The following is a 25,375-nucleotide window of genomic DNA, read 5'->3' as shown; positions in this document are numbered from 1 at the left end:
CTCATGTGTTAAGGCGTTTCTGATTGGTCGGGCTCAGAGCCCCACCCACGAAGAGACTCAAAATAAACCTAAAGCGACAAAGCATTGGACACTCCTGTTCTCCTGTTTTCAGAGCAGTTAGTGAAATCAGTTGTGCGGGACATGTGTCAGAAAAATCTAGCCTTCAAATTACTACAATAATGACAAATGAATAAGTGCAATTTGCCAACCATGTTGGTTACATATATTTTTTCATTCAAACATCCATTCTATTCAGAAACAAAAACTTGTGTCAGACAGCCACCACTGCAAAGGTTCCTCATGTTTCAAAGGCTGAGAAGGGAGAAAAAGGAATAGATGAAACCAATATACTCTACCCTTTTGCATGAAGTAATGATATTGTATTAGCTAAAGGTGGAGGAAGTATTCCACAAAATCCACAGATACAAGTAAATGTTCTGAATTTTAAATTGTATTGCAGTGAAAAGGAGCATTAACAACAACATATACCCTAAATGTCAAAATGAAAATGACTTTTGAATTTATTCATTTATAATTTTTCCTTACAAAATACAATATATATATATAGTATGTGACAAAGCTGGGACATGAGGATATAACTTCATGTTTACTCATATTTTGAATTCAAATACATACAAATGCCAGCATCTCTGTTAGGTCACGTTATGGAAAGAAACATTAAAAAGAACAGCAGAGAGTCTGAGATTCATCACTAACACATCTTCTATTAGACTAGCAGACAGTTCATTGCTTTCATTACTTTGGATGAGGGGACCTGGCACTCTGCTTTGTTGAGGATGGGAAGCCCAGGATGTGACCTGTAAACGTCTCCATAGAAATCTCATCTGGGATTGCACACTCCAGTGAATATTCTGAATCTCCACCTGGAGACACACACAAAAAATACTAATGTTTTTCAGCTGTTAAGCAAATATTTAGGTTATGGTTGATTAGGTTATGGTTTACATACTGTCAGATTTATAAATGTCATGCTCAGAATGTTCCCGTGCTCCTCCTCCTCCTTCTTCATCCTCTTCATTAAGGCCTAAAAGTGTTGTGAAACACTCTGCCACCTCTTCCTCTGTCATGTGTTCTCCTGTCAAAGATAACATCAAAATCATGTAGAAGTTGGAGTATGTGCCATGCTGACAATGAAGCATAAGCACCATATGTAGAAACTGGAACAGAGAATCATGATTTTTCTCGGTAATATGGCAATAATACAGCTAAAAACAGACTAATGTTTTATGACCAAATAGCCTGCAGCGTACCCCGAGCCTGTAGAAGTTCTAGCAACTCATGTCTCAGCAGAACAGGCTGTTCTGTCCCATCGTGGTCAGCAAGGACGTGAAATGCTTGAGCAAACTCATTGTTAGAGATGCCGAAGGCTGGTCGGTGGTTGACATACAGCTTGATAAACTCCTCAAGGTCGATGTCAGTCACATATTTACCTGTTTTGGCATACTTGCTGAACTTCACCTCATTATGCATATCTTCTATCTGGTAAAAAAAAAATAATAATAATAAAGCAATTTGTAAATTGGTAAATCTGTAATGTTTTTTACTGTTACATATTTTGCTGTTGAAAATTGTCACTTCATTTACACACATTGTACCTCTTGCTCAGTAGGGAAGTAGGCCAAAGCTCTCATTAGAGAGGGCACATCTGACAGTGGGATTTTGGTAGACATTTGTCGTTTCTCCATTGAGTCAATGCCTTGATGGTGGATTTGGCAGTAATAGAAAAAGTCCTCCATCTCCTGAAGACAGAAAAGCTCAGAAAACTGTGAATCTATGGTTAAAATGGTATCAGAAAACTTATTGCTGGAGGAGGAATGGAACTCCATGTAAAAACTTGCATCTTAATCCTGGTGCTTTGTATAATCCAGAAATACTGATATTTTAACCAGCAATGCAAGTAGACAACATTTGTATGTTGAATGTTAGATTTTGCCACAAAAGCATCAACTGTCCAAAATAGTCACCCTCCCACCTTTTCCATATAATTTCTCTGACCCTTAAAGTCGTAGTGCAGTACTGGTAAAGTACGGAAGCCGAGAACGGCCATACTTGCAATAATTTTTTTGATGCTATTATCTTGAGATCATAAGTAAATTATTTTGTTATCTCAAGATAACAAAGCTTGTTTTCTCGTGATAATGGGTTAATTTATCTTGCTATATCAAGAAAACAAAAGGCCTATTTCTCGAGATTCTCATGCACTTGTGATAAAGGCAGTCACAGCCATTCTTGGTTGTAATAAAGAGGAAGAAAGTAGCCACAAAAGTAATGCAAGAAAACCTAAATAAAAAAGTGCACTTGTAAAAAAATGTATGTGTGAAGAGGTGAACCCGTCATCTTAACCATCAAAACAAACAGATGTAAAAGGGAAATCAATATTAATTTTTGGAAGAACCAGATCAACCCAAAGATACTATGTAAGGGTCCTATACCAAAACAAAGTACTGTAAATCAGCATGCAAAATTACATAACGCATTACTGTAATAACCTTGATGACACTAACTATTAGGGTACAGGACACATGCTTTCCATTAAGTTAATGCAGTAATCTGTGGCTTTTCAATTTACACTGAGCAAGGAAACAAGGAAAAATGGAGCAAGGAAAACATTTAACTCACCCTGTAGAACCTGCCATCTCTGCCTCCCTCTAAAAGAGTGTAAAAGGGTACCAGGTCCTTTCCTCCCAAGGTAGCTGCTGCCTCCAGTGCGCTGCATTCACAACAAGAGAGAGGATTAACTCCAGAAGACATGATTACATTGCTCATAAAAGTCTTATCTAATCTCATGCATTGCCTCTTGTTCCCAGGTTGGTCCTATTAAACCTTACTTTAAACTTATCTCCCAGGACAGGACAGTGCAGTCAGTTCCCCCTGCAGTGAAAACAAATCTGCCATCGTAGGAGCAGGCAAAAGCAGACACGCCTGTCGGGTGGCAGATCAAAGCATTGGACTTGTAGGGGTTCCCATCCAGAGGCAAAATCTGGAGACCCACCTGGAAATACAACATACTCTTAGTACTATCAATAACGGTAATCACTGAGTCTTCTTACAAAAACAGCACTGGGCTCAAAACATAAATTTAAATGTGGTTGAAAAGTTGTCTCACAAAGCAGCATTACACAGGACATATTCATATAAGTTTGTGAATAGGGCTTTGAGTTTGACTCAGCAAAGTTATCCAGATACATTAATAAACATGCTTAGTGAGTAAGGCCCCAGCTCAACTGCTATTCATGTATCATGCATGCTATTCGTTTGCTCTTGTCAGTGTTCACAAAACATAGGTAAGACAAACACTTGTGGTTGATTATTGTTTTTTAAGTGTAATAAATCACTTATTTTGGAGCCCCATTTTAGTTTTAGAGAGCAGGCTATTTTATAAAATACCACAAACAAAATAAAGCAGATTGCTTAATAAAGAAAGTCCAGCACTGACCTTGTCCTCTGTGATGTATGCCATGTAATATGAGTTTGTCTCTGGTTCTTTAGACATGGGAAGGACCACTACTTTCTTGACAGGAGAGTCATATGTTGGGCCAAGGAGAGTCTTTCTGTTTTTGTAAAACACATGTTCACTATTTTCCAGTGTTTGCTGTGACAACAGAAATAAAATTCACAAATAATGTGATGTTGTTCCAGTATTTCACAGACCTGCACATCTTGGTGGTGCTGTTGAAAAGCTTCATCTTGTATTGGTCTGAGGCAACAAGAAGAAATTGCTCAGCAGTGAGAGGAGGATACCAAGTCATGCACTTTGGCACGGCGCTTTGCTCAATGCGGTCCGAGCTCAAGATGAGAAGCTTATTCACACCACTGTTTTCCAGGTCATACTCCACCTATTATTCAGTCCCACACAAGCACAAAGAGGTGTGTGTGCTAAACATTTGGCATAAAAAAAAAACAGTTTCACAAAACATCAAACCGGTCCACACTCCTATGACAAAAAAGACCAACCAGTCGGCGGTCCATTCCCAGAGAGAGCAGTCTGGGTTGGGTGCTGTCCAGGTGAACCCCAAAAAGAAGGTCTTTGATGGGCTTGTAGTGGGAGTGGTATCTGCCTATATACATCCAGCGAGGCAAAGAGCCTTTATTGTTCTGCAACCGTAACACCGTCACAGCTTTTCCGGCATCCTATCAGTGAAGAAACAAAATAAAAACGAAATCCAATAACACATACATGTCATACTTGAAGTTACAAGAATGTTAATGCATAGAGGTATAGCTTTGCCACCCATAATCATAGCAAATCTACAAATCTGTTTTACTTGATTGTCACAGCTTTAACAATTTGCCAACATAATGTCACAAATTCCAGTCCAGAACCACTGATGTACACAGCATTACACTTCATGATCAGGAAGAGCCTTCTCACCGCAGTGGCAAGATACTTTGAGTCCAAGGAGAAAGTGATGTGATGGATGCTGTCTTTAGTATAATGGAAACACTCTTCTGGATCATTTTGTAAAGTGTTTGGATCTAGTATGTGAACAGCTCCACTGCCAAAGCCAACTGCCAGATATAATCCTGCTCAGAGACAAAAAAAAAAGCATCTCTTTACATCGCAGAATGTAATCCATGCATCCATGGGTAAACACTGGTTATATGCAACATAACCAGTGTTCTCCAACAAAGGCAGTCACTAAGTGTATTGGCTCACCTTGAGAGTCAAAAGTGACACACTGAATCTGCTTCTCTGTCTCCAAAACCCTGCTGCAGATGATCACTTTCTTGTTATAGTCCCATACATTTAAAATACCCCTTTGGTTGCCCATGGCCACAGACGGCTGTTTGGGGTGGCAGGCCACTGCATGTAGAGGCTCACCACCCTCATGTATCAGGATCTGAGGGGTGCCTTTCAGTGCATTCACATGCACTACTGTGGAACTGACTGTGGACACAACGAAGTTCCTGCAGAAAAACAGGTCAGCTTGGCTAAAATTCACACAGTTTAGACTGAAGACATAATAGATTGTATTTCTACCTGATGATGAATGGTTTTGCCTCCAGAGTGCATTCCTCCAGGTATCCCTCCGTACACTCTTTGGAAAAAGAAATGGAGACAACAGCGTCCAGGTTTAATTCACTGTACCAAGTGAGAAGCCTGAATTCTTCATCGTAAAACTTGATATGGCCTCGAGTGTCACCAGTTACGATACAGCTGTGATATCAAACAGACAAAGAGATTAGAAACCAATAAATACATGCCACTTTTATAAAGTATGAACATTTCTGGCTCTGGCTACCTGTCAGTTACAGTGAGGGCAGTGATTGGATCCTTCTGAAAGTGAATGAGCTTCATTCTATCTATGGAGAGGCTTTGGTTTGCAGTTAAGTCTTCTTCCATCAAATCCCACACCACAAGGTCCCCTGCAGTTGCTGTCAGGACCTGAGGCTTTCTACAGTGAAACACAGACTGGCTGAGTGACCTGCCAGCCATGCTGACAGTTCGAGGAGTGACAGGAGAAGGGTGAGTAAATGCAGTGGCATCAGCTCCACTGGTGGCTGCATCGCAGAGCTGCAGTGGTGAATTGTAACACTGCAAAATATTTAGCAATATTATCAGTGCCATGTAAAACAGAAACATTTCCTCCATAAATTTTCTTTATGATTATCTGTACCTTCTTAATATTCAGGGCAAAGTATTGCAGAGTCCCCGGGGCCTGAAAAAAGACCAGCTGATTACGGCAACACTCATACACATCACTGTTGTATTATGTATTTCAATGAAAAGGAACAGCAGGACTCACCGTGCTGTACAATAACACCTGGCTTTTACTGTTGCTGAGCAGCTGAGTGCTATCATTTGGATTGAAAATGATGTAATCCTGAAAAACAATCCAACATTTGAACGTTTGATCTCCTGCACTCCATATCCATAAAGTTAGCTTAGCTTTAGGGCCACTTACTTGAAAGCCATATTTAGGATTGAGTTCAGTAAACCACAAAGGCTTTTCTGTTTCATTCGTCCAATCCCAAATACACAGACGCTGTGAAAAGATCATCATATGGTTCATAGATTGTCAATAGATAGAAATTATACTCTAGAGAGACGTGTACTGTTCCATACTGTCAAATCCAGCAAGAAATCCAGTAGTAATCATCTCAGCTTGGTTTTGTAGCATTATGTCAATAAAGAGTGCAGCTCTGACTATACTGACCAGTTGAGAAAAATGTACATATTTCGTATTGTTTCATTTTTTAACATAAAATTGTTCCTTAATCCCAAAAATGCATTTAAACCATAATGTAACGTTTCAATATACTAAATTCATGGCTACATATTCTACACTGCTGTATCATCAAGAGACAATTTTAGGAGCTCAAACATTTAAAATGACAGTCACTTGGTGGTGTCACACTCTTGACCTTCCTTTGAGATAAGTATTTATAATTACAGTGAGTCCTGTGAGTGTCTGTTTCCTACTCATAGTCAGTGAAAACCAGAAGGTGCTACATGACAAAACCACTGAAAAAACTAAACAACACTATTTACAGGATTTATAAAAAAAAAAGTTCTCGTCATGCTGTCATACTCACTTGAACTTCCTCAGCCCCGAGGGTTACCAGATGTTTTGCATCTCTTGAAAATGCCATTGCAGTCACACCCCGCTCAGGGTGGCAATCGAACAATGTATGCACAGGAATGCTGGGGTATTTATTATATATGTGGTTAGCATCAAGAGCAAAGGTTAATAAAGAAAAATGCATTTCTACTGCATGTGTAGAATCAAGAGCTACCCAGAGTAGGAGTCCCATATCATCACTGTGCTTTTCGGCCCTTGGTCTACCGTTGCAATCCAGCGTCTGTCTTCACTCACACACATGCATGAGATGGGGCGGGAGTGTCCCTGAGAAGATTGAGTATATTCAGTAGAAAATTTAAATCAACACTGCAACCTGCATGGTACCCCTATGAAAACATAGTAGCTACTCGGATTTCTCATACTGCCAGATACTCATTAATCTGAAGCACGCTGTCTCATCTCCTTTGTATTATATATTTCTCAAGAAGTCAAACTGACTGTGGCAGCTGATTTTTACCTGAAGTATGTGCTGGGAGTTTAAGGTGTGATTGTATATGATCCCAACATGGGCTCCAGCATAGAGGACCACCAGCTGATTGTGGTCTTGCAGAATGAAGGCAGGTAGATCAGGAGTCATCCCAAATACCCATCCCAGTGACTGAATGAAGAGCAAATTTGCAGTATTAATATGAGCCAGTGATAGGTCTAAAATAGCTTACCCTTTAATTTAAGGAAATAGTTGTGTTTCAGGTGAACATTTTCCTTTAAACTTTATTGACTGCAAGTGCAGAGAGTCAATATGCAAATATTTGTACGAATGTGCACATTCAACAGACACAGGCTACCTACCAATGCATGTGTTGTAGTATGAGGGATCTTCTTTGGGAAAAGTGTGTCCCTGGTTGCAGTGTAGACTTGAGACTGCCCCGGCCTCTTGAGTAACTCAGCCTGTGTTTCGTCTTCTGCGCTCTTCCTGCACTCTTCCTTAGCTTCAGCATCTGACATGATGTCTAACCACACACTTCACGTCTTGGACAATTAATCTCTCCTCTTAACAACTTCATAGAACGTTTCGCACCCTTGTTCTGTCGAGTTGAGGGCGCTAAGTCTCTGCTAACAGCGAAGCTACGCTAAGTTAGCCAAACAGTAATGGCAAAGTTAGGCAACGAAATACTTCGCAATTAACTTAATAAAAAACACATCACTATAATATCAGTACTTGTATAACTTGCCTCATTTAAACGCCTTAAGCTGTATTGCAAAAAAAAATATTTAGACAGTCTTACCTGGTCTACTGAATGGAAAAAACACAGTATCTTAAATTTTAGCTCATGCGAAGCGTCTCGTTGCCTAGTTACCATTGAGAGCGGAGGATGAGTGGAGCGCATTAAAAAAATACAGACGTTCCGGTTCGGTATTTCAAATTAAAAGCACGATAATAATCGAATCAGTTGGACGCAGTTGCCACTTCCTTTGCAGAAAGGAACATGGAAATATGCCATAAAATACTATGCATTGTTCCAGTTTAGGTTTAGTTTTACAAGCTACATCACCCAAGCAAAGCGGACCACTGCCTGGTGCCCAGATCCTCTGAGACCCCAATGTTCCCCAGGTTGTCTATGTGGCAATTAGTTTGCTAGCTCCCCATTAATATCAGATTAATTTAGCAATACATACTAAAGTACAATATAATTGGGTGGCTCAGTGGCTGCCTCACAGCAAGAGGGTCCTGAGTTTGAATCCTGGCTAGGATCGTGCCTTTCTGCGGTTGGGTTGGGTTTGCAAAACCATTTATGCCAGGTTGATTCTCCTATTAGTGTTTTTGACCAAGGCACTTGATTAAAACTGGAGTTGGTCCCCCTGTACAGCAGTGGCTGCACATTTTCCCTAATATTTAGGATGGATTAAATATAGAGAACCTATCCCAATACTCTGGTTGGGTTGAACCAGAGAACTAATTTCTCCATGGGGAAACTTATCTTAATCTAAACTTAAATACTGTATCTGTACTATAGACCATGGAGTCCAAATTCCGTCAGCAAAGCCACATCCCTTTGACTGTGTCTCCAGACAGAATGCAAGTCAAATTTTACAGAAACATGCGAATTTGCCAAGGGCAGTGCAAATAATGTGAAAAGTCACACAATCACTTTCAGTTAATTCAGCTAATTTGTCAATATTTTTGTTAAATGTTCAATTATGTTTTCTTTTTAGTTCATCTGAAGTGATATTATTTCAACTCAACCCTGTATAATCTGTGTAAAAGTCATAGAAGATGTTTTCACGTCATCACTTTTCTCCTAATCATCTTGCTATATTTTGAAACTCCTTACCAGAAGTAGTAGTATGCTGTCACCGGGTCATTAACGTTACTTGACGAATCGAACTTTTATTGCAGTTCAGCAGTATGACCACTGGAGGGCAGTAAAGTCCTGTGATTCCGATCCTTTTTAACGAAGGCAAATCCCCAAACAGTGCTTGAGTACGAGGATTTTTGGGATGAGAAGGACATTTCTTATCAAGACTAAGTTAATTATTTAAATGTAGACAATCTGGAAATATTTTTAGCAAAAGAAACACACTTAAACACAATATATTAAAAATAATACCAATATATTAATTGAATGAGAGGCAAAATAAGGCATATGTGTTTTTCTGTGACTTCAGGCAAACAGAGACAGTGGAGAGGTTACTCAGATGGCAGAAAACTTTGAGGCACTAGCTGAGGTTGTCTTTACAGACGATTACTTCAGTTTGGCCGTTATACTTTCGAAAAATTTCACCAGCAGTGTTGACATTAATTGACAATAATTAATGTGTTGCAGTTAATCCTTATAACCACTAGAGGGCAGTGAATATACTCATGAGTCTAAACCAGTTTACCAAATCATACTATGCTCTACTGTAAATCAATGGTGTTTTTGAATACGTGAATTTCGGCGATGAGAAATAAATTCCTGTCAGGGCTGAATTAATTTATGAAATTTACACAAAAAAAACTTTCAGCAAAAGAAATAACCCAATATAGAAAAACAGGAAATGTCAAATGTGTTATAAATATATGAGATCAATAAGAGGCCAGTGGTTAGGCATATATTTTTTTTCAGTGACTCTGGGGAAGTTGTTGACAAATTCACATACTATTCATCATATCGAAAGTTACATTCTTTTTATATGAAAAACACAGATTTATTCATTTTTTCAAAATTCCGTGTCCATCAATCTGAGCATCAGGTACCAAGTACACATCATTAATACAGAGTTTTGCACTAGCATGACTATGACTACACTAATTGATAACTATATTTATTATTATTATTCATGATCAGCATTAATATCTGTCTTACCCTGACTTAAGAATGTGTGTTTGAGCGTGTAACTGTGTCTTAACTGTGTGTTTAGATGACAGAAATCAATATCATGATTCTTGCTAACGGTGTGTTTCAGAATATGTCGTGCCAGTATACTGTCATGTCAATTCAGACGATCGACAAATTTAATGTTATAGTTTCTCACTGTGACCACTGGGGGGTAGTAAACACTCATGTTTGTAAATACTGCAAAAACATGGAACTCAGAGGGGCTGCTCATGCAAGGCAAGGGTCACTGTAATTGTCCACGTTATGTAGATGGAGGCAGCTGCCTGGTTAGTTTTCGGCAGCCCTGCTAACTATGGTTTACATTATTTACACTGTTTAAATGCCATAGGCGCCACAAGCACAAGTGCTAGTTTGGCTCTTGTTGGTCAAAGTCGTTGGGCTTTACTCGCAGTTGGCAACCGATTTATCAGGTTGAAGCTGCGGTCGTGTTCTTAACAATGAATGTTTCTGCCCTCTTGTGGTCACAGTGAGTAAGTATGACTGCACTTGCATCAAGGCAGATACAATATTATAGACATACTTCCGGTTATTGCATTTAAAATAAACCTTGTACAACTAACAAGGGATTGTTTGCGCACTGTGACCACCAGTGGACAAAAAAAATGTAAAATTAGGCAGAAGTGAGGATACTCGCTGTAATGATGTGATTTGGAAGTTATGGTCGTGGCGGTGGTGACGCTCGCTCGTATTGGGCACGTGATTCTGGTATCTTGAAGCGGGAAATGTTTTTTGCCGCGATAGTTTTGTTTTGAAAGGTCGATGCCGTGTCGAAATAGTCCTTCCAACTTTACAGTTGTTTCCTCGGGGCTTTTCCGGTTGCACAGGTTTAAAAGCAATTGATTTTCTGTCTTCGTGTCGTCCTGTCAGTTTCTGTTCGGGAAACTTTTGATTCCTCTGTTTCATAATCTTGTAACGACATCTCGTTGACCGAGGTCTGAAGGTTTATCGTTGTACAAATTATGATGCTGTTGTGACGGTTAAGACGCCAGAAGGGGGAAAAAATCACACCGAAGTAAGGAAGCGGCTCGTTATGATTACACCAGCTAACAGGTGAGGAGGTAATTTAATAATTGGAACACTATCCTTAGGGGTAGTCATTTACTTTTATACTGTGGGACAAGTTAAAGTAGTTTAGACATTTGACATAAATAGATTAAGCTAATTAGATAGTTGTCATCTTTAGCTTACGACGTTAGCTAGCGTTAGCCGGTGGTTCTTATCTCCAATCCCCTCAGCTGACTGTCAGCTACTGGAAAACTGTTAGCTAACAACGTCAGCCGACACTCAACTCTCAAACTGTTTGTGTCCCTTTAATGGGTAAATAATATCAGGTTCAACAGTACACTGTAGTTAATCTTCCATTGAGCTATTGGCGCTTTGCTGTAGTATTAGATATTGTGTTTCCAAATTGCGTAACACAAAACAGCTAGTTGCATGAAAAAGTTAGCGAAGGATGAAAAAGCAAAGTGTGAAGAAGGAAAACTGGCAGTCAGTGAAGCTTTGCATGATCATGTAGCTGGAACAGTTATATTCTGGACAGCATTTCCTCAGAATAATAATTGTCCCTGACAATTTCGAGAACAAATGTGTTTTTAATGTACTAGATAACAAACTAGTCGGTAATGTATTCTCCTACAATGATTAATATACACAACAGCGATGTATTTGTGAGTTGTGTTTTTGAATACTTTTTTTCAGTTCATTAAAGTGGCTTTAGTTTTAAGAATATTAAGTTTAAACCAAAATAAAAATTGTCATTCCCTTAATGTCGTTGGCATTTAGAAATCATAATAATTATTGCAAGGTGTGTTCCTGGGTTTTTAATGTACTGTAATACAGCATTGTGTGTCTGCATGATGCATGAAGGGCCAAGTAAAGATGAGGTTATGTGGCAAGTTTAGCACAACCAGGCTACAGTGGACACTTAAGATTGTGAGATTTAGGCCCTGCAGTCACAAACACAGGCTTTCGAGAGTATACTGAAAAGCTTTTGTGGTTGAAATCTTAATGGTATGTCCTACAGGTGGGAGTATTGTATGTGAGAGCTCTACAATGTGGACAGATAAGCAAAGAGGAATCAGAGTTTCTCAGGAGGAGCTGCTCTGCAAGAATGCCTGTGGGTATTATGGGAACCCTGCATGGCAAGGCTTCTGCTCCAAGTGCTGGAGAGAGAGAGCACGTCAAGCCGGAGCCTCGAGACAAGACACAAGGTAAACATTTATCCATAATCAGTTTGTCATCTACAGCAGATGGCCGTTGGCACGCCCCCAGCTTGGAGAAGTAGCAGGACTGGTGTTGTAGGAAGCTAAGCAATGCACTGCTGTGGACGGGCGCAGCAGCAACACCAATTTTAGCCAACCTTCCCGTCAGACAGCCGGTTCAAACCAGACTCCTTTGACAAAATGTTGCTGGCCTACTGCCACCTTGATCGGTTAGTTTGTGATATTGCGTGAGGTTAGTTCAGATGTCCCTTTAACATTATATCAACATGGTGGTGTCAGTGCGTAGATGATTCTTGTTACAGCATCTTAAAACCAACACATGACAGAAACTTAATAAACTGGAGTACAATGTCATACATATGAATGAAAAAATAAAATGATAATAACTACTGAAATTAACTGAATGCTTTGATGTATGAAGGTAATTATACATTATTGCATTGAAATGTTACATATACAGTATATTAAGTAACTATTAATTGACTCACCAGCATGAATGCTGGAAAATGCAGGAAATTTAAGTGCTTTTGGCTTAAACTGGGTTCAGGTTTGTATGTTAAATGTTGTCTTCTTTGCAGGCCGAGCAATGATGGAACTCCTCTCACCTTCTCTAAATTTGAGGAGAAGAAAAACACTGAGAAAGGTCGTCGAATTAACACAATGAGGAGACTCTTCTGGGGCAGCCCATCGCCTCCAAAACGTCAAGGTAGTACAGTTTAGGTCAAAAAAGTACCTGCAAAATGTTTGGCTGGGTTGCCTTAGGGTAAAAGTCCCTCTGCCTGCTGCTTTACCACATTTGGTTCATAAACCAGCTGCATAGCCTGAGGATCGAATGCAAAAAATTGTTGCGCAAAGGCAACAAAAACCTTTAAATGCTGAACAGCCTCATTCACAACTCAGTGAAGCTCGTAACTGCAAGAAAAGCCGAATAGAAAAGCAACCAGTTTGTGCCTTGAACTGCACACTGCTGCTAATTATGTGTCTCATGATCCTACAGCGTATTGAGGTCAAAGCAAAAACTTTCCCTTACTGACTTGCTTTGTGGTCTGTTTGCCATTAACTATGTATCAACAGGACATTGTTTTCATTGAATTGTTGCTTCAAGACTGTCCTGAGGACCTCAGTCCTCATGTCTGGTTACTGACATAACCAGAACATTTCTTAGGTTGGGTGAAGAGGCAGCAACATCCTTTTGACCACAGCCTTTGAGCTTCCCACCCTGAGTGTGATGTCAGAGGAAAATGGCTGCCACATGAATATGTCTATACCCTGGGTGCATCCCAATTCTCTTAAATTGCGTCCACGTTTCCCTCACTTGCGTCTTAGTCCCTCCCACTGGGGACGCATGGAGAGACGAAATGAGGAAACATGTTTTAAGAGAACTGACGCGTCTTTAGACACATTCACTTATATATACATTATTACAAGAAAGTCACCAGCACAAGCAAATAAGTATATAGCACTTTTATCAATGCACATGAGAATTGATTACTTCATTCCTGGCTGGATGCCTCTTCCCGTTAAACAGGTGGTCTTTTCCTGACCTGAACTTTATCAGCCTTGCTGTGTCTTCTTTCCTTGTTAAATGAGAACTGTCAGTAAAGGAAAACCTACAAGCCATGAAACACATTATTTCACTCAGATAACACACAAAACAAGTGACGAGAGGCTGATGTGTCTGGTTTATGTGCCAATGACAGTTCTGTAGGCTTGCAATCATAACGTCAAAGTTTCCGGCACATGAAATTTGATAAATGACAGATTGCTGTAGTCTGTGTGATCATAAATGTTACACACATTCTCTGAGGCTGCTGTTAGTTAGATTTATAACATAACTAATCAGGTTGTGGATAAGGTAAATTTAGTTGAAACATACAGATCCCCATATTCTTGTATTATTGCTCTTTGGAGAACGTAACGTTAAGTTAGGCACGTCTGAATTACAGGATACTTACTTCTCCGCCATCTCGTACAAATGTGCCAAACGTGGGGGCAGATTCTTTATACGGTGTAGTTAAAAGACTTCCGTGAAAGATGCACTCATGTATCCGCGCTCATGGCTCCTCCGAGATCCCTCCTCGCTCCTCGGACCAGAAACAGAACTTTTCGGAGCGAGGAAACGACAATAAGAGAATCGAAATGCACCCCCAGTGTTTTACAGTAAGTCTCCAACGTACAGGGTACAATAGTGCCCTTATCCCTATAAGTTCTCAACTACTGCTGCCAGGGCCTGAGCCTGGGTATCTTTAGTGACACAACATTTGTACAATTGATTTACTATTACCAAATGCACAGTGACTGGTCCAGCAGTGGTTCAGCAGATGGAGCCATTCTTAGTATTGTGTTTGGACTTTAAAATATGTTCCTTTATTTATATATCTGGAATAACATCCACTTTTTGTTCCTCTAGAGTCTTCTGAAAGCTATACAAATGTGCTAAAAGCCTACCAGAGCCTTAAGCCCGGGGACTTCACAACTTTCCTAAAGACACTTCGGAGCCCTTCCTCCCAGCGCTTGCAGTCCCAATGTACAGCTTTCCTCAACACGATGGAGGCATACCATGTAATTATATGTTTAAAAGTTTAATATTGTGCTTCTTATAACTTCTCTTTAGTATATCAGGGCTGTTGTGATCATAGAATCTCATCATCTTTGCAGGATCTGCCAGTACAGAAGCAGTCAGATCTTGTGCAAGATTTCTACCAGTCTTTTGCTGAATATTTTAGTAGTGAGTATGGATCAGTTCAACACTTGGGCTGTTTATTCTGAAATCATGCCAATTTTTAATGGCTTTTGAGTATTTATTCTTATTTTCAGGTTTTCCTGAGGCTCAGGTCACTCAGATAATGGAACATGTGGAAAAGTTAATAATGACACGGTTGCACAAATGGGTTTTCTGCCATGACAGCTGTGATGACGAACAGAAGGACCTGGCTCTTCAGAGGAGGATACGGTAACCCTTATGTAGTAGTCGCATGTGTTGTATTTGATCAAAACCTCTAACGTAAAGCCCTGTTTGACACTTATGTCCTTACTTTGCAGCTCCTTAAACTGGGTTACTCCGCAAATGCTGAGCGTACCTTTTCCTGATGCGCAGACTGAAGTCTCAGGCGACCCCTTTCTGCCTGCTATAACAGGTAATTCATAACTTCAGCAGCTGCTAAAAGGAATAGTTTTGTCATTTTAGGAACTATGCTTATTCAACTTCTTCAACTTCTGGAAGAGACTTAAATGAGAAAATCAGTATTACTCTTGTGTCTCACTCTTAAATATCTCAATATCATAACCCAACGTAAAACTGCACTGACGGTTTTACATGGTTTTCGTTTTTTGTAAGGATTAAACAAACACAACACAACAGTTGCAGTTAACTGGTGATCTGAGGTGCTGGCAGGCAGATTTTGTGAAATTTAGTTTTTTTGGACAGAACCAGGCTAGGTGTTTCCTGTCTTTAGCTATGCTAAGCTAACTGGCTGCTAGCTGTAGCCTTATGTTTGCTGGACAGACAAGACAGTGGTTTCGATCTTCTCATGTAACTCTATGCAAGAAAGCAAATGTGTATCTCCCAAAATGAGGAACTAATCCTTTAAAGTTCCTCTCCTGACACTGATTAAACCCCTTAAAAAAATCATACTGATGCATAGATACACCTGGTTTGTCCTCTGATACCCCTTGTTTCAGCGTTGCCCCACCCAGCATTTTCATGAGATTTGTTCCTTATGTATGTTACCTGTGAAAGTCTGGTTGTCTGAATCTGTGGTTGAGATTGTCATTGGTCCACCGCAGCTCCAAGGTGGAAATGCTCATGGATCACGTTGACTGCTTATTTCGCTCATGATTTGTCTTGAAGCATATAGCAAAACACTGTTATATGGACATTTTTAAGCTCAGAGCTCAAAGAAGTATGTTCCCCATATGTTGTAGACATCATTAAACGCCTTAAATGCTACTCTTTGACACTTTGTTCTCTTTTTTAACAGCAATAATTGAGATGGATGCCAAACGAGCACCTCAGGACAAACTTGCATGTGTGTCCAAATGCAGTCAGCATGTCTTTGAAGCACTCTCCACCTCGAACAGTGAGCCCGCTAATGCTGATGACTTCCTGTCAGGCCTGATTTATGTGGTGCTGAAGGCCAATCCACCTCGCCTACACTCCAACATGCAATATGTGATTCGTTTTGGTCTCCCTCATAGTCTGATGGCAGGAGAGAGCGGCTACTATTTCACAAACCTGGTAAGTTTAGCACCCAGCATGCACCACAGGCTACTGTGCAATGAGGTCACCTCACCACTCACGCCTTTGCCTATGTTCCCTGTTTCAGTCTTGTGCGGTGGCCTTCATTGAAAAACTGGATGGACCAGCACTCAACCTCAGTGCAGAAGAGTTTGAGGGCTACATGCTGCGTCAGCGTGGTCCCTCTGTAGGTGAGAAGAGGCAGAAGGTTGCCAGTGAAACACAACACCTGCTAGAAGAGCTAAAAGGCAGACAGGAGAAGCTGGATCAAGGGATGGATGCTCTCAACATGGAGCTACATAAATGGGTCCAAGCAGTCCATTCACAACTAGATGAAGCAACAACCCAGTTCGCTCTGGTGGAGAAGGAGATAACAGCTCAGGCTGAGCTCTCACAGGTTTTTTCATCCTCATCTCATGCTGCACCACTGCAAGGGGATGACAAAGACCAGTCAGTGCTGGTGCTCACGGATCAACATGCAGGTCCAAAAGATACAGACTGTTAGATATATGAACAAAAACTCCTAATCTGGTACTTGACTCTTTTTAATCATCAGCGCTAACCCATGGGGGCTGCAAAACAAACACAGATTTATATTCTAATACCACATTTGCACAAGTTCCAACCACGGAAAGCTGGGATTTGTAAGCCAGTTGAACATGAAGGAAAATGTCCTGAAGGAAACTTTTTGCATTTAGTTTCACAAGACACACACATGTTTTTAAATTATTTTGTTAAAAAAAGGATTTGCACTTGTATCCTGTAGGATGAAGGCCATTAGAAATACACTTACAGTAACATATGTGATTGAATTAATATCTAAGCACTCAGGGTACACAGCATTTAGGGATCACACTTTAAGAGTGCTTAATTAATATTCACATTTTCTAATAGTTTAAACCAATGTGCCTATATGTAGACCCCTGTGAAATAAAAAATATGCTACAGTAGAAAATGTTAAATGGAAGTTGCAGACCACTACAAGTCAGGGGGTGTGTTTAGTTAAAATTGTGTTTTTCAGGGTTGTACAACTGTTTTCAACATGCTGCCTTCACTGTCTGTACAAAGATGAAATACCTAGTGCAAAACAATGTATAGCACATTTTACCATCTGTGTTAATGTGCAGAAAGTACATGTTTACAACTGTTTAAAAGTGTCTGAAGAAAGTGATCAATGATTGTATCCAATACTCTATTAAAGTTGACTTATATGATTAAAAATTGTGTTTTACATGTAAATTTTTGAGCAGAAAAGTCTTGATAGAGCACTTGGTCTATAATTATTTTTGTGTGAATTTGCTTGTTTGCAAAGTATTAAGGCCCCAGGTTTGGAAATAGTCAAGTCTAGTGCTGAACTGATTTTGCTGTGTTCTTGAATAATGAAAGCTCAGTGTAAATGTGAGTATTTTATAATTTGACAGAGTTGCTTTGTTGTGGAAGTAGAATAGGTTGTTTACATTTTTATGTTTAATGTAAAGAAATGTTTGGTTGGCCACAAATAAGTCAAACCTTCGTTATTTAGGAAAAACTTAAAAGCTAACTTAATATTAGAACTTAATCTCCCACTCTGGACATACTGTACATAAATGATTAATTAACTAAATTGTGAATTTGAAAAAAGTAGTCACATGATATCATATCATCATATAAGCCTATAAGGCACAGTAAAATGTACTTAATAATAACGTGGTATTAGCTCAACAACAGCAACATTAGCTGTCAGAATTGTTATGTTATTCTTGTCAACTTATTGCTTTTGCTCATCAACCAGTTGGGGGCAATGCAGTGCGTACACTGCCATAAATCTACCAGAAATAAGATGAAGAAGAAGATATGCCGTTTGTACGAGACAGCATTGGTCATTACAGAGCGGAAATAGCGTAGTTGTGGTTGGACCCCGGATGTACGTTCTGCGGAGCAGCCATGAAGATGACAGGGGAGAACAGTTCTGGAAAGTCGGAAATAACAATGGATGATGTAAAAAACCTTATCAAAAAGAAAGATGAAATTGAAGAGCAGATAAAAGCGTATTATGATGTTCTGGAAGACGTAAGTTTGTCAGATAGTGAGTTGAACGTACATGGAACTAACCCAAGGCCCAGGAATAAACTGTAAATGTAGTTAACGTTGACTTTACGTGCATTTTCTTCATTTTTTTGTTTACAGCAAGGTGTCGGAGTTGAGGGACCCTTGGTTGACGAAGAGGGCTACCCCCGAGCAGATGTTAATTTATACCAGATCAGGACAGCAAGACACAATATTTCATGTAAGCAGCAGCTTGTGTGTGACATTTGAGTAAGTTCGCCTGTGAGTTGGTTTCATGTAAAGCAACACAACTTCCAGTTAGCCTCTTAGCATAAAGTGAAAATCTGACACCAAAATGCAGCAGTTAAACGGTCTTTACCTAAATATAAATATTTGTCAGGATATTGTCATAAAAACACATGACATATCGCCAGTTCCACCAAGTTTATCGAGTTTGGACCAATACTGATGCCACTTGTTAAAGAAGATAGTAGATGATTCTTACAGCATGTCAGTATGTCACAGATGGACTGCTACTAACGATCACTCTCACTTTCATTTAACCTGAAAGAAAAATTCCCATCATTGTGATGCCCAAGGTGACTCATGAACTGTCATGTTTTGACCTGAAACAAGTCCAACATATTTAGTTTACAATAATAAAAAACAGAAAAAACCAATGAACCATTCAGAATAGATTTAGATTTATATTCCGTCAATCGACATATCAGTTAATGAGGTAGTCATTGTGGCTCTGTATTGATACATTTCTCCATTTCTTAAAAAAAGAGCAACTTTTGCATCATTTCTTTTCCGTCCTCTGTCATTTCAAAGGTAATGCCTTTGATTGTGTCTTTTAGGCCTGCAGAACGATCACAAGGCCATCATGGTGGAGATAGAAGAAGCCCTTCATAAGCTGCATGCTCGAGAGAAGGCCAAGCGGGAACTGGATGAGGCAGAAGGCCAGGGGGAAGCGATGGAGCTGCAAGTCACTCTTCCTCCTCCCTTTGCACGGGTGGATGCTGTGACACAAGGCTCACCTGCCTGTGGAGCTGTGAGTGATGTGATATATATTCCCACAGATGGCAGTTGTTTTCAGATAAAGTTTTACAACTTCTTGAAGGTGTGAAAAGTAGCTGTTTTTTGTTCCTTTGATAATTGTAATTGGTTGTTTCTTTCCAAAGGGCCTCAGAGTTGGTGATGAAGTAATTGAGTTTGGTTCTGTGAACACACAGAACTTCCAGAACCTCCAGAATATCGCGTCTGTGGTACAGCACAGTGAAGGGGTAAGATACTGACACAATGTCGAGCTGCTTTTTGGTTCAGCAATAAAAAAAAAATTGTTGTTGATCATTTGGTGCCATAATTATGTCGTGGTAATCGTGTTGTTTTGTGAATTTGATGTGACTTCCTTTTAATCGAACTTTTTATTACATTTATTAGAAGTCAATTTTTTTCAGACCTTTTTGTTAGGACTAAAAAAAGTCTTCCACAAGACAGATAAGCTGGGTCACTGTTCAAAAGATAAATAAAACAGTGTGTGATAATTTGCAGATCCTTTCTGACATATACTCAATTGAAAACAGTACAAAGACATTATATTTACTGTTTAACATCATCAAATTCATTGCTTGTTGTAAATATATGCTTATTCTGAATTTGATGCCTCCAACACATCTCAGCCAAGTTGGGACAGGAGCAACAAAAGACTGGAAAAGTTGTGGAACGCTCCAAAAACACCTGTTTGGAACATTCCACAGGTAAACAGGTTGATTGGTAACAGGTGATAGTATCATGATTGGGTATGAAAGGAGCATCCTGGGAAGGCTCAGTCGTTCACAAGTGTGGATGGAGCGAGGTTCACCACTTTTTGAACACGATTGTATAAAGGACATTACCTTGTTTGCAAATTATTGCATTCTGCTTTTACTTGCATTTTACATGGCATGCCAACTTTTTATGAATCGATTGTAGTAATGGCATTGTGTCATTTTCTTATTGACAAACATGTCATGTCCTTTTACAGAAACCATTACGTGTCACAGTCATCCGGGATGGCCAGAAAGCTCAGATGAGCCTGACTCCACAGCGATGGTCAGGCAGAGGTCTGCTGGGGTGAGTGCTACAGAAATAATCAGTCATATGTTTGGATTGACACAGATTTATCATCTGAGCATCTTCTGGAGTAGCTTCTAGTTCGAAGCAAAGAAAGCTATGAAGCCCAGAGGAACAACGCAGCTGAAAAGCGTCTAGCAAGCCGAGCAAATCTTTGTCTCTTTGTTCATAAGATGCATGATTCAGACAGCTCTCTGTGGTATTAGCAGGTATAAAGTGGTTCGCACCAGTCGCTAACTTGTTATTAATTTGTTGTCTTTTTCAGATGCAACATTGTTCCAATCCATCGATGATCACTTTCAACTGGGAAACCCTTTCCTCCACTTGATACCCCTGGATGGTTTCAAATGGACTTTATACATTCTGCAGACATTTCCATCTGTTTGTATTTCAACATCTTAATCAGAAATAGTTCTATTTCCTTTATACAAAGGCAGTCTTCAGGATAGGATGTATGAAAATGTGTCACATTGACTTTATTGAATGATAGCTGAATTTTTATGCAAGAGCAACAGTAAATCAGGAAATCTTGGTAAAGTGATTTGATATGAATTATTACCAAAATATTTATCCAATATGTCATGAAAGATTTTTGTTTTGAGTGAAATATTTTTTTGAAGTTTAATACACCTTCCTCACATGTTTAAAAGCTGAACACAATTCACTGTACTCACTAAGTAAAAATATTTCCACCTCAACACATCGTAATGTGTCCTAAACCCACATTATAACGTGAATGTCCAAAACCTGTGTGGTAAACATTTTTATTATATAAAGATTTACATCGAAAAAATGCCAAAAGTTATATATTTAAAAAAAAAACAGTAACTCCATTTCCATGTTGGCTGAGTGGATTATCTTTACCCTACATCATCAACAGCTAAAAGTTGTTGTGTGCCAATTGTTTCTATCAATATGAACAAAATCACACATAAATTAATACTTGTGTAAAATTTTATGTGAAATATTTGTAAATATTCTTGACCAAAATTAGGGAGGGAGGAAATAATTGGGAGGATTCAGGTTGGGATGAACTACAAACTGTGTGAAGACAGTCAGCGCTGTCTATGTCTAGGATGTCATTGAAGCTTGTTACAAACGTGTACCCAACAAAACCAATATCAAAAAAGAAACTAAATTCACTACATTAGTGTAAACCCCCCCCAAAATCAAGTTGATTGTTTGAGTTTCTTCTTTTTGGGCTTGACCATCTGTGGTAGTTGGATTTTGAAGGCTGTCCTGAAAAACAAGATTACAGATAATAATCATGCATAATGCAGACAAAGTGACAAGGAATCACATTGCATAATTGTAAAATGATAAAAAAAAAATTGATTAAAAGACTCACTCGCAAGTTGTACAGATGGGGCTGAAGTTGCAGAATACTTAAAAAAAAAAGAAGAGAGAAAGTGTCACCATGTTGTGCCAGAATTATAAAGACTGCTGTCATGGCATTTGTTTCTCTTAACTGGGAATCACACTTACTTGATAAACAGACTGAGCACACATAACCGATCTCAATGAGGTTACGATGGCAGAAACATGCAGCTCTGTAGTCCACATGTGCAGGTGGTGGCAGCACCAGCTGTGAACGCTGCTCAGAGTCAGGCAGGAACACCCACTGTTCACAAAACACAATCATAAACACATCAATACAGTCATTACTCTCTACAGGAAGATGAGATAAATGAGATGCTCAGAAATGTGGAAATCTGTCCCACGCTCTCACCAAAAGGTATTGTGCCAGGGCAAGTTTCTGTGGTATCCTGAGGTACAGTCCTCCAGTTATATCACAAGCCTACAAAACAAACATCTGAAGGTAAAAACTAAGTATAACAGGTTAGGACAGACATTACAGTACAGTCATCATGACACCAAACCTGACATACCATATGCTGATGATATTCATACTCAAAAATATCAACATTTGTCTTACTTGAACTGTTCTACAAACTTTTTAATATAAATGCATAAGTAGTTTTCTCAGGTTCAGCTTCTGGATGGCACTTGCTAACGTGATACAGGTTATAGTGCTGTAACATTGCAGCACTGTCAATGCCCTATCAAAGCTGGAAAAATGTACCTGCTGAAGGAGACCTGAGTCCGAGTCCAACACACAGGCGTCTATCAGGATGTTCTGTTTTAAAATACAAGTTAGTTTTTATCCTTTTTTATATATATATAGAGAAGTCATGAGAACAAGACTGAAAACACAAGCAAGATCAATGATTTTACCTGCTTCTGGGCGGCAAAAATGACATTCATAAAGTTCATGTACTGCAGGGCACAGTCCTCAGCCGCTTTTATCACCTGTCCAATAAAATACAGAGGCTGTGTTCAAAATAATGTTGAGTAAAACAAGAGCACTCATTAAATTATTATTAACCATTTAGGGCTTACCAATATTCTTGATTTTATCTCCTGTCCAACTAAAAAGGAAATTCAACATTAATAAGTATCAAAAGGAAAAACAGTACCCATTGGAGAGCATTATTAATCTTAAGAATAAAAACACTGAATTACCTTCCAGCTCTTTTGATACCCTGTGAATATCTGAGTATTAAACGATAAAGGAAAACACTCAGTTCAGTGTACAGGAGGAAAATGATAAACAACAATCCCATCCCATCCATGTCAGTGTCTCTCAGTATTCAGATATACAAAAAGTAGATACCTTCACTGCATGCATCCCAGGTTAACGGTATCAACCTATTTCTGACCTGATAAAAGCACCTCTGTCACCTCAGCTGAATTCGTCTGGTGTTTCCTTTGTTGTAGCTGTCAGCTAAAATCACATCGCAAGTGTGTGTGTGTGTGTGTGTGTGTGTGTCAGTTTTTATTGAAAGGATACAGCAGAGAGCTTTGGCAAGGGATCCAGCCAACAAAGTATCAGTTGAATTTCCTCTCACTTCAGCTGTAATCACATAAGATACATAAGAAATTTGAGCCAGTCCAGTCCAACACTGTCCAGCATAATTTAACACATGAAAATAAAGCTGTAGATACAAAACATTAATTGCAAAGACAGTAACCATTTTTTTTTGTTTGCTTCATGTTGAGAAAGCTTATCTACTTAAATCTGCTGTATTATTGTATCTTTATACAGTATACTGTATGTTAATGTTACCCACACAAAAAAGACTTGTACTTACTTTTTGACATAACATCCCTGATCTCTTCAGCAATGAGGTTATTGGCGACTGACAGGAGTTCATATTTTCCATCCCCACTGGAGGATGCATCATCTCCACCGCTGTCCCCACCTCTCCAGCTCTTACTGGGATACAGGAAGTGACTGAAATAAAGGTAAGTGAGAGAGATATGCATATAAACACTGACACTGAACACTCAGAGCCTTATTTAAGTATAAGTACAAATACAAGAAGGTAAAAATACTTCATTACATGTAAATGTTGTGCCCTGAATTTTTGCTTGGCAGCAAAATGTGCTTAAAGCATCAAAAGCTGCTGCCTCTGCAAAAGAAATGATATATGAATATATATTCCACTACTAAATTGTTAATATTGATGCATTCATTTGTAAGTAGCATTTTACTGCTGTAGCTGGTTGAGGTGGAGATCTCATAAGCTCTGCGTCTGTTTTTTATTGAAAATTGTAGTGTGTTATTACATTATTATAGTAACTAGCAAATACAACAATCAAATAAATATAGTGGAGTAAAATATACATTTCCCTCTGAGCTGTATTAAAATAGCAGTACAGCACTATATCTATAAATTTACCTGTCTTGACAGTGGCTAGCGATGACAGCCAGCTTGTTTGTCCTGGTCATGGCCATGTGGGAGTTCCCAATCACCATGACCGCATCCAGACACTTCGACAGGGTGAACTGGACGGATACAGGAGGGCAGTGAGCGTTTTTCAGCCTGAACCACATTTAAAAATTACACAGTCTGAACCATTCATGGGTCCAAATAATACGCGAGTTAATAACACTACCTCTGGCTCACGCTGAGCTTGCTGGCCCCACCATATCGGATTTACATCCACGACGATGACAAGCAGATTGGCTTCGTCCTCTGAAAAAAAAACGCAAACAATTTCACAAAACGCAACTCAGAGCTAGCCAGCCTTTCTCGGAAAAAGAGGAACATGCAATCTGCAAAAAATAACTTTAATTATCTGTATCAGTCGGGCTAAGCAAGACATACCTGTTGCCATCACGGAAAAATAGTTGTTAGAAACTAAGAGACCATAAAGTGATGTGTGTTGTTGTCCTGGAACTTTATCTTCTGTTAGCTCACATCTTTCATCTGAAACTTAACACATTATCCACGCTCACAGTTTTAATTCTGGATATTCTGACAATGTATATCTACATACAAATTATGAAATTCGTGAAAATACAGCCAGTTTTGCTGCTTCTCTTTCCCACATCAACTATACCGAAGTGTCTTAAGACGTCATCAGGCTGCGACTTGCGACTTGTTCTCGGTTTTCTACTCTTCAGAGCAGCCACAGCACGCTGCTGTCACCTAGCGTCTGTAATGTGGTAGTGTAACTTCACTTAAAAGCCCTTACCAATCATGGTGCACCACACAGGTGTTTTCATGTATTTTGCCTGATTAGGAGAAGAAGCGTTCAAAATCTCACGTACGTAAAAGAAGTGGATTATTTTCGGCAAAATGTATTTTAACTATTACATAAGTATCAGTTACGCAGACTGCTATTGTGATTATTATATATTGTACTATCAGATTGTTGTTAGTAATGCAGTAACATGGAAGAAGCATTTTGTTGTGGGGGTTGACTGTGGTAGAGCTTATTTTGACGAATTTGTACTGTAAACTGTTTAATCCTTAACAATGCATCATATTTTACAAGATGGTC

At 39.3% G+C, this 25,375-nt stretch overlaps 4 protein-coding genes across 5 annotated transcripts; 2 read left to right on the top strand and 2 right to left on the bottom strand.

The window, feature by feature from the left end:
• Positions 1-756: 756 nt before the first annotated feature.
• Positions 757-7,550, bottom strand: cfap251 (cilia and flagella associated protein 251). The gene is made up of 20 exons (XM_041936445.1): positions 7,395-7,550; positions 7,063-7,203; positions 6,760-6,869; positions 6,559-6,667; positions 5,928-6,008; positions 5,769-5,846; positions 5,634-5,681; positions 5,265-5,488; positions 5,003-5,179; positions 4,679-4,929; positions 4,394-4,545; positions 3,976-4,152; positions 3,673-3,857; positions 3,458-3,572; positions 2,850-3,013; positions 2,641-2,731; positions 1,617-1,760; positions 1,272-1,500; positions 971-1,096; positions 757-884 (listed from the first exon to the last, which is right to left on the bottom strand). Exons 1-20 carry the CDS (start codon positions 7,548-7,550, stop codon positions 757-759), a joined length of 2,886 nt encoding a protein of 961 aa, XP_041792379.1.
• A 3,185-nt stretch (positions 7,551-10,735) lies between these two features.
• On the top strand, positions 10,736-17,599 carry LOC121606430 (rab5 GDP/GTP exchange factor-like). The gene is made up of 9 exons (XM_041936745.1): positions 10,736-10,975; positions 11,949-12,135; positions 12,726-12,853; positions 14,558-14,709; positions 14,806-14,875; positions 14,965-15,100; positions 15,190-15,284; positions 16,128-16,384; positions 16,473-17,599. The coding sequence occupies exons 2-9, from the start codon at positions 11,978-11,980 to the stop codon at positions 16,887-16,889; spliced, it is 1,413 nt and encodes a 470-aa protein (XP_041792679.1). The 5' UTR covers positions 10,736-10,975; positions 11,949-11,977; the 3' UTR covers positions 16,890-17,599.
• Positions 17,600-18,282: 683 nt separating this feature from the next.
• Positions 18,283-21,222, top strand: psmd9 (proteasome 26S subunit, non-ATPase 9). Its single transcript, XM_041936651.1, has 6 exons — positions 18,283-18,433; positions 18,551-18,650; positions 19,270-19,463; positions 19,594-19,695; positions 20,436-20,524; positions 20,790-21,222. Exons 1-6 carry the CDS (start codon positions 18,308-18,310, stop codon positions 20,815-20,817), a joined length of 639 nt encoding a protein of 212 aa, XP_041792585.1. The 5' UTR covers positions 18,283-18,307; the 3' UTR covers positions 20,818-21,222.
• A 116-nt stretch (positions 21,223-21,338) lies between these two features.
• Positions 21,339-24,945, bottom strand: gtf2h3 (general transcription factor IIH, polypeptide 3). Of its 2 annotated transcripts, XM_041936648.1 has the most exons (13): positions 24,697-24,945; positions 24,485-24,564; positions 24,268-24,374; positions 23,677-23,819; positions 23,376-23,438; positions 23,048-23,077; positions 22,925-22,953; positions 22,760-22,834; positions 22,608-22,661; positions 22,254-22,322; positions 22,010-22,145; positions 21,873-21,909; positions 21,339-21,763 (listed from the first exon to the last, which is right to left on the bottom strand). In XM_041936648.1, the coding sequence occupies exons 1-13, from the start codon at positions 24,704-24,706 to the stop codon at positions 21,694-21,696; spliced, it is 903 nt and encodes a 300-aa protein (XP_041792582.1). In that variant the 5' UTR covers positions 24,707-24,945; the 3' UTR covers positions 21,339-21,693. The 2 variants fall into 2 exon arrangements, with proteins under 2 accessions (XP_041792582.1, XP_041792583.1); XM_041936649.1 differs by lacking the exons at positions 24,485-24,564; positions 24,697-24,945 and adding an exon at positions 23,929-23,997 and having other exon boundaries at positions 24,268-24,320.
• Positions 24,946-25,375: the final 430 nt, after the last annotated feature.

Source organism: Chelmon rostratus, chromosome 5, assembly GCF_017976325.1.
Source record: "Chelmon rostratus isolate fCheRos1 chromosome 5, fCheRos1.pri, whole genome shotgun sequence".
In the NCBI taxonomy this organism is placed as follows: domain Eukaryota; kingdom Metazoa; phylum Chordata; class Actinopteri; order Chaetodontiformes; family Chaetodontidae; genus Chelmon; species Chelmon rostratus.
This window is presented reverse-complemented; position numbering and strand designations above follow the sequence as displayed.

What these genes read in the sequence shown, in the direction of transcription:
- cfap251 (XM_041936445.1), bottom strand. Translation starts at nt 7,550, where the DNA reads ATGTCAGATGCTGAAGCTAAGGAAGAGTGCAGGAAGAGCGCAGAAGAC. An exon ending in TGTCACTTTTGACTCTCAAG is followed by an intron (nt 4,546 to 4,678) that starts GTGAGCCAATAC and finishes GTCTCTGAGCAG; the next exon opens with GATTATATCTGGCAGTTGGC. An exon ending in AGCACCACCAAGATGTGCAG is followed by an intron (nt 3,573 to 3,672) that starts GTCTGTGAAATA and finishes TTACAAAAACAG; the next exon opens with AAAGACTCTCCTTGGCCCAA.
- LOC121606430 (XM_041936745.1), top strand. Translation starts at nt 11,978, where the DNA reads ATGTGGACAGATAAGCAAAGAGGAATCAGAGTTTCTCAGGAGGAGCTG. An exon ending in GCTCTTCAGAGGAGGATACG is followed by an intron (nt 15,101 to 15,189) that starts GTAACCCTTATG and finishes CTTACTTTGCAG; the next exon opens with CTCCTTAAACTGGGTTACTC. An exon ending in CTTTCTGCCTGCTATAACAG is followed by an intron (nt 15,285 to 16,127) that starts GTAATTCATAAC and finishes CTTTTTTAACAG; the next exon opens with CAATAATTGAGATGGATGCC.
- psmd9 (XM_041936651.1), top strand. Translation starts at nt 18,308, where the DNA reads ATGAAGATGACAGGGGAGAACAGTTCTGGAAAGTCGGAAATAACAATG. An exon ending in GCTCACCTGCCTGTGGAGCT is followed by an intron (nt 19,464 to 19,593) that starts GTGAGTGATGTG and finishes TTCTTTCCAAAG; the next exon opens with GGCCTCAGAGTTGGTGATGA. An exon ending in TGGTACAGCACAGTGAAGGG is followed by an intron (nt 19,696 to 20,435) that starts GTAAGATACTGA and finishes GTCCTTTTACAG; the next exon opens with AAACCATTACGTGTCACAGT.
- gtf2h3 (XM_041936648.1), bottom strand. An exon ending in GCTAGCCACTGTCAAGACAG is followed by an intron (nt 23,820 to 24,267) that starts GTAAATTTATAG and finishes CCTTTATTTCAG; the next exon opens with TCACTTCCTGTATCCCAGTA. An exon ending in CCCATCTGTACAACTTGCGA is followed by an intron (nt 21,764 to 21,872) that starts GTGAGTCTTTTA and finishes CTTGTTTTTCAG; the next exon opens with GACAGCCTTCAAAATCCAAC.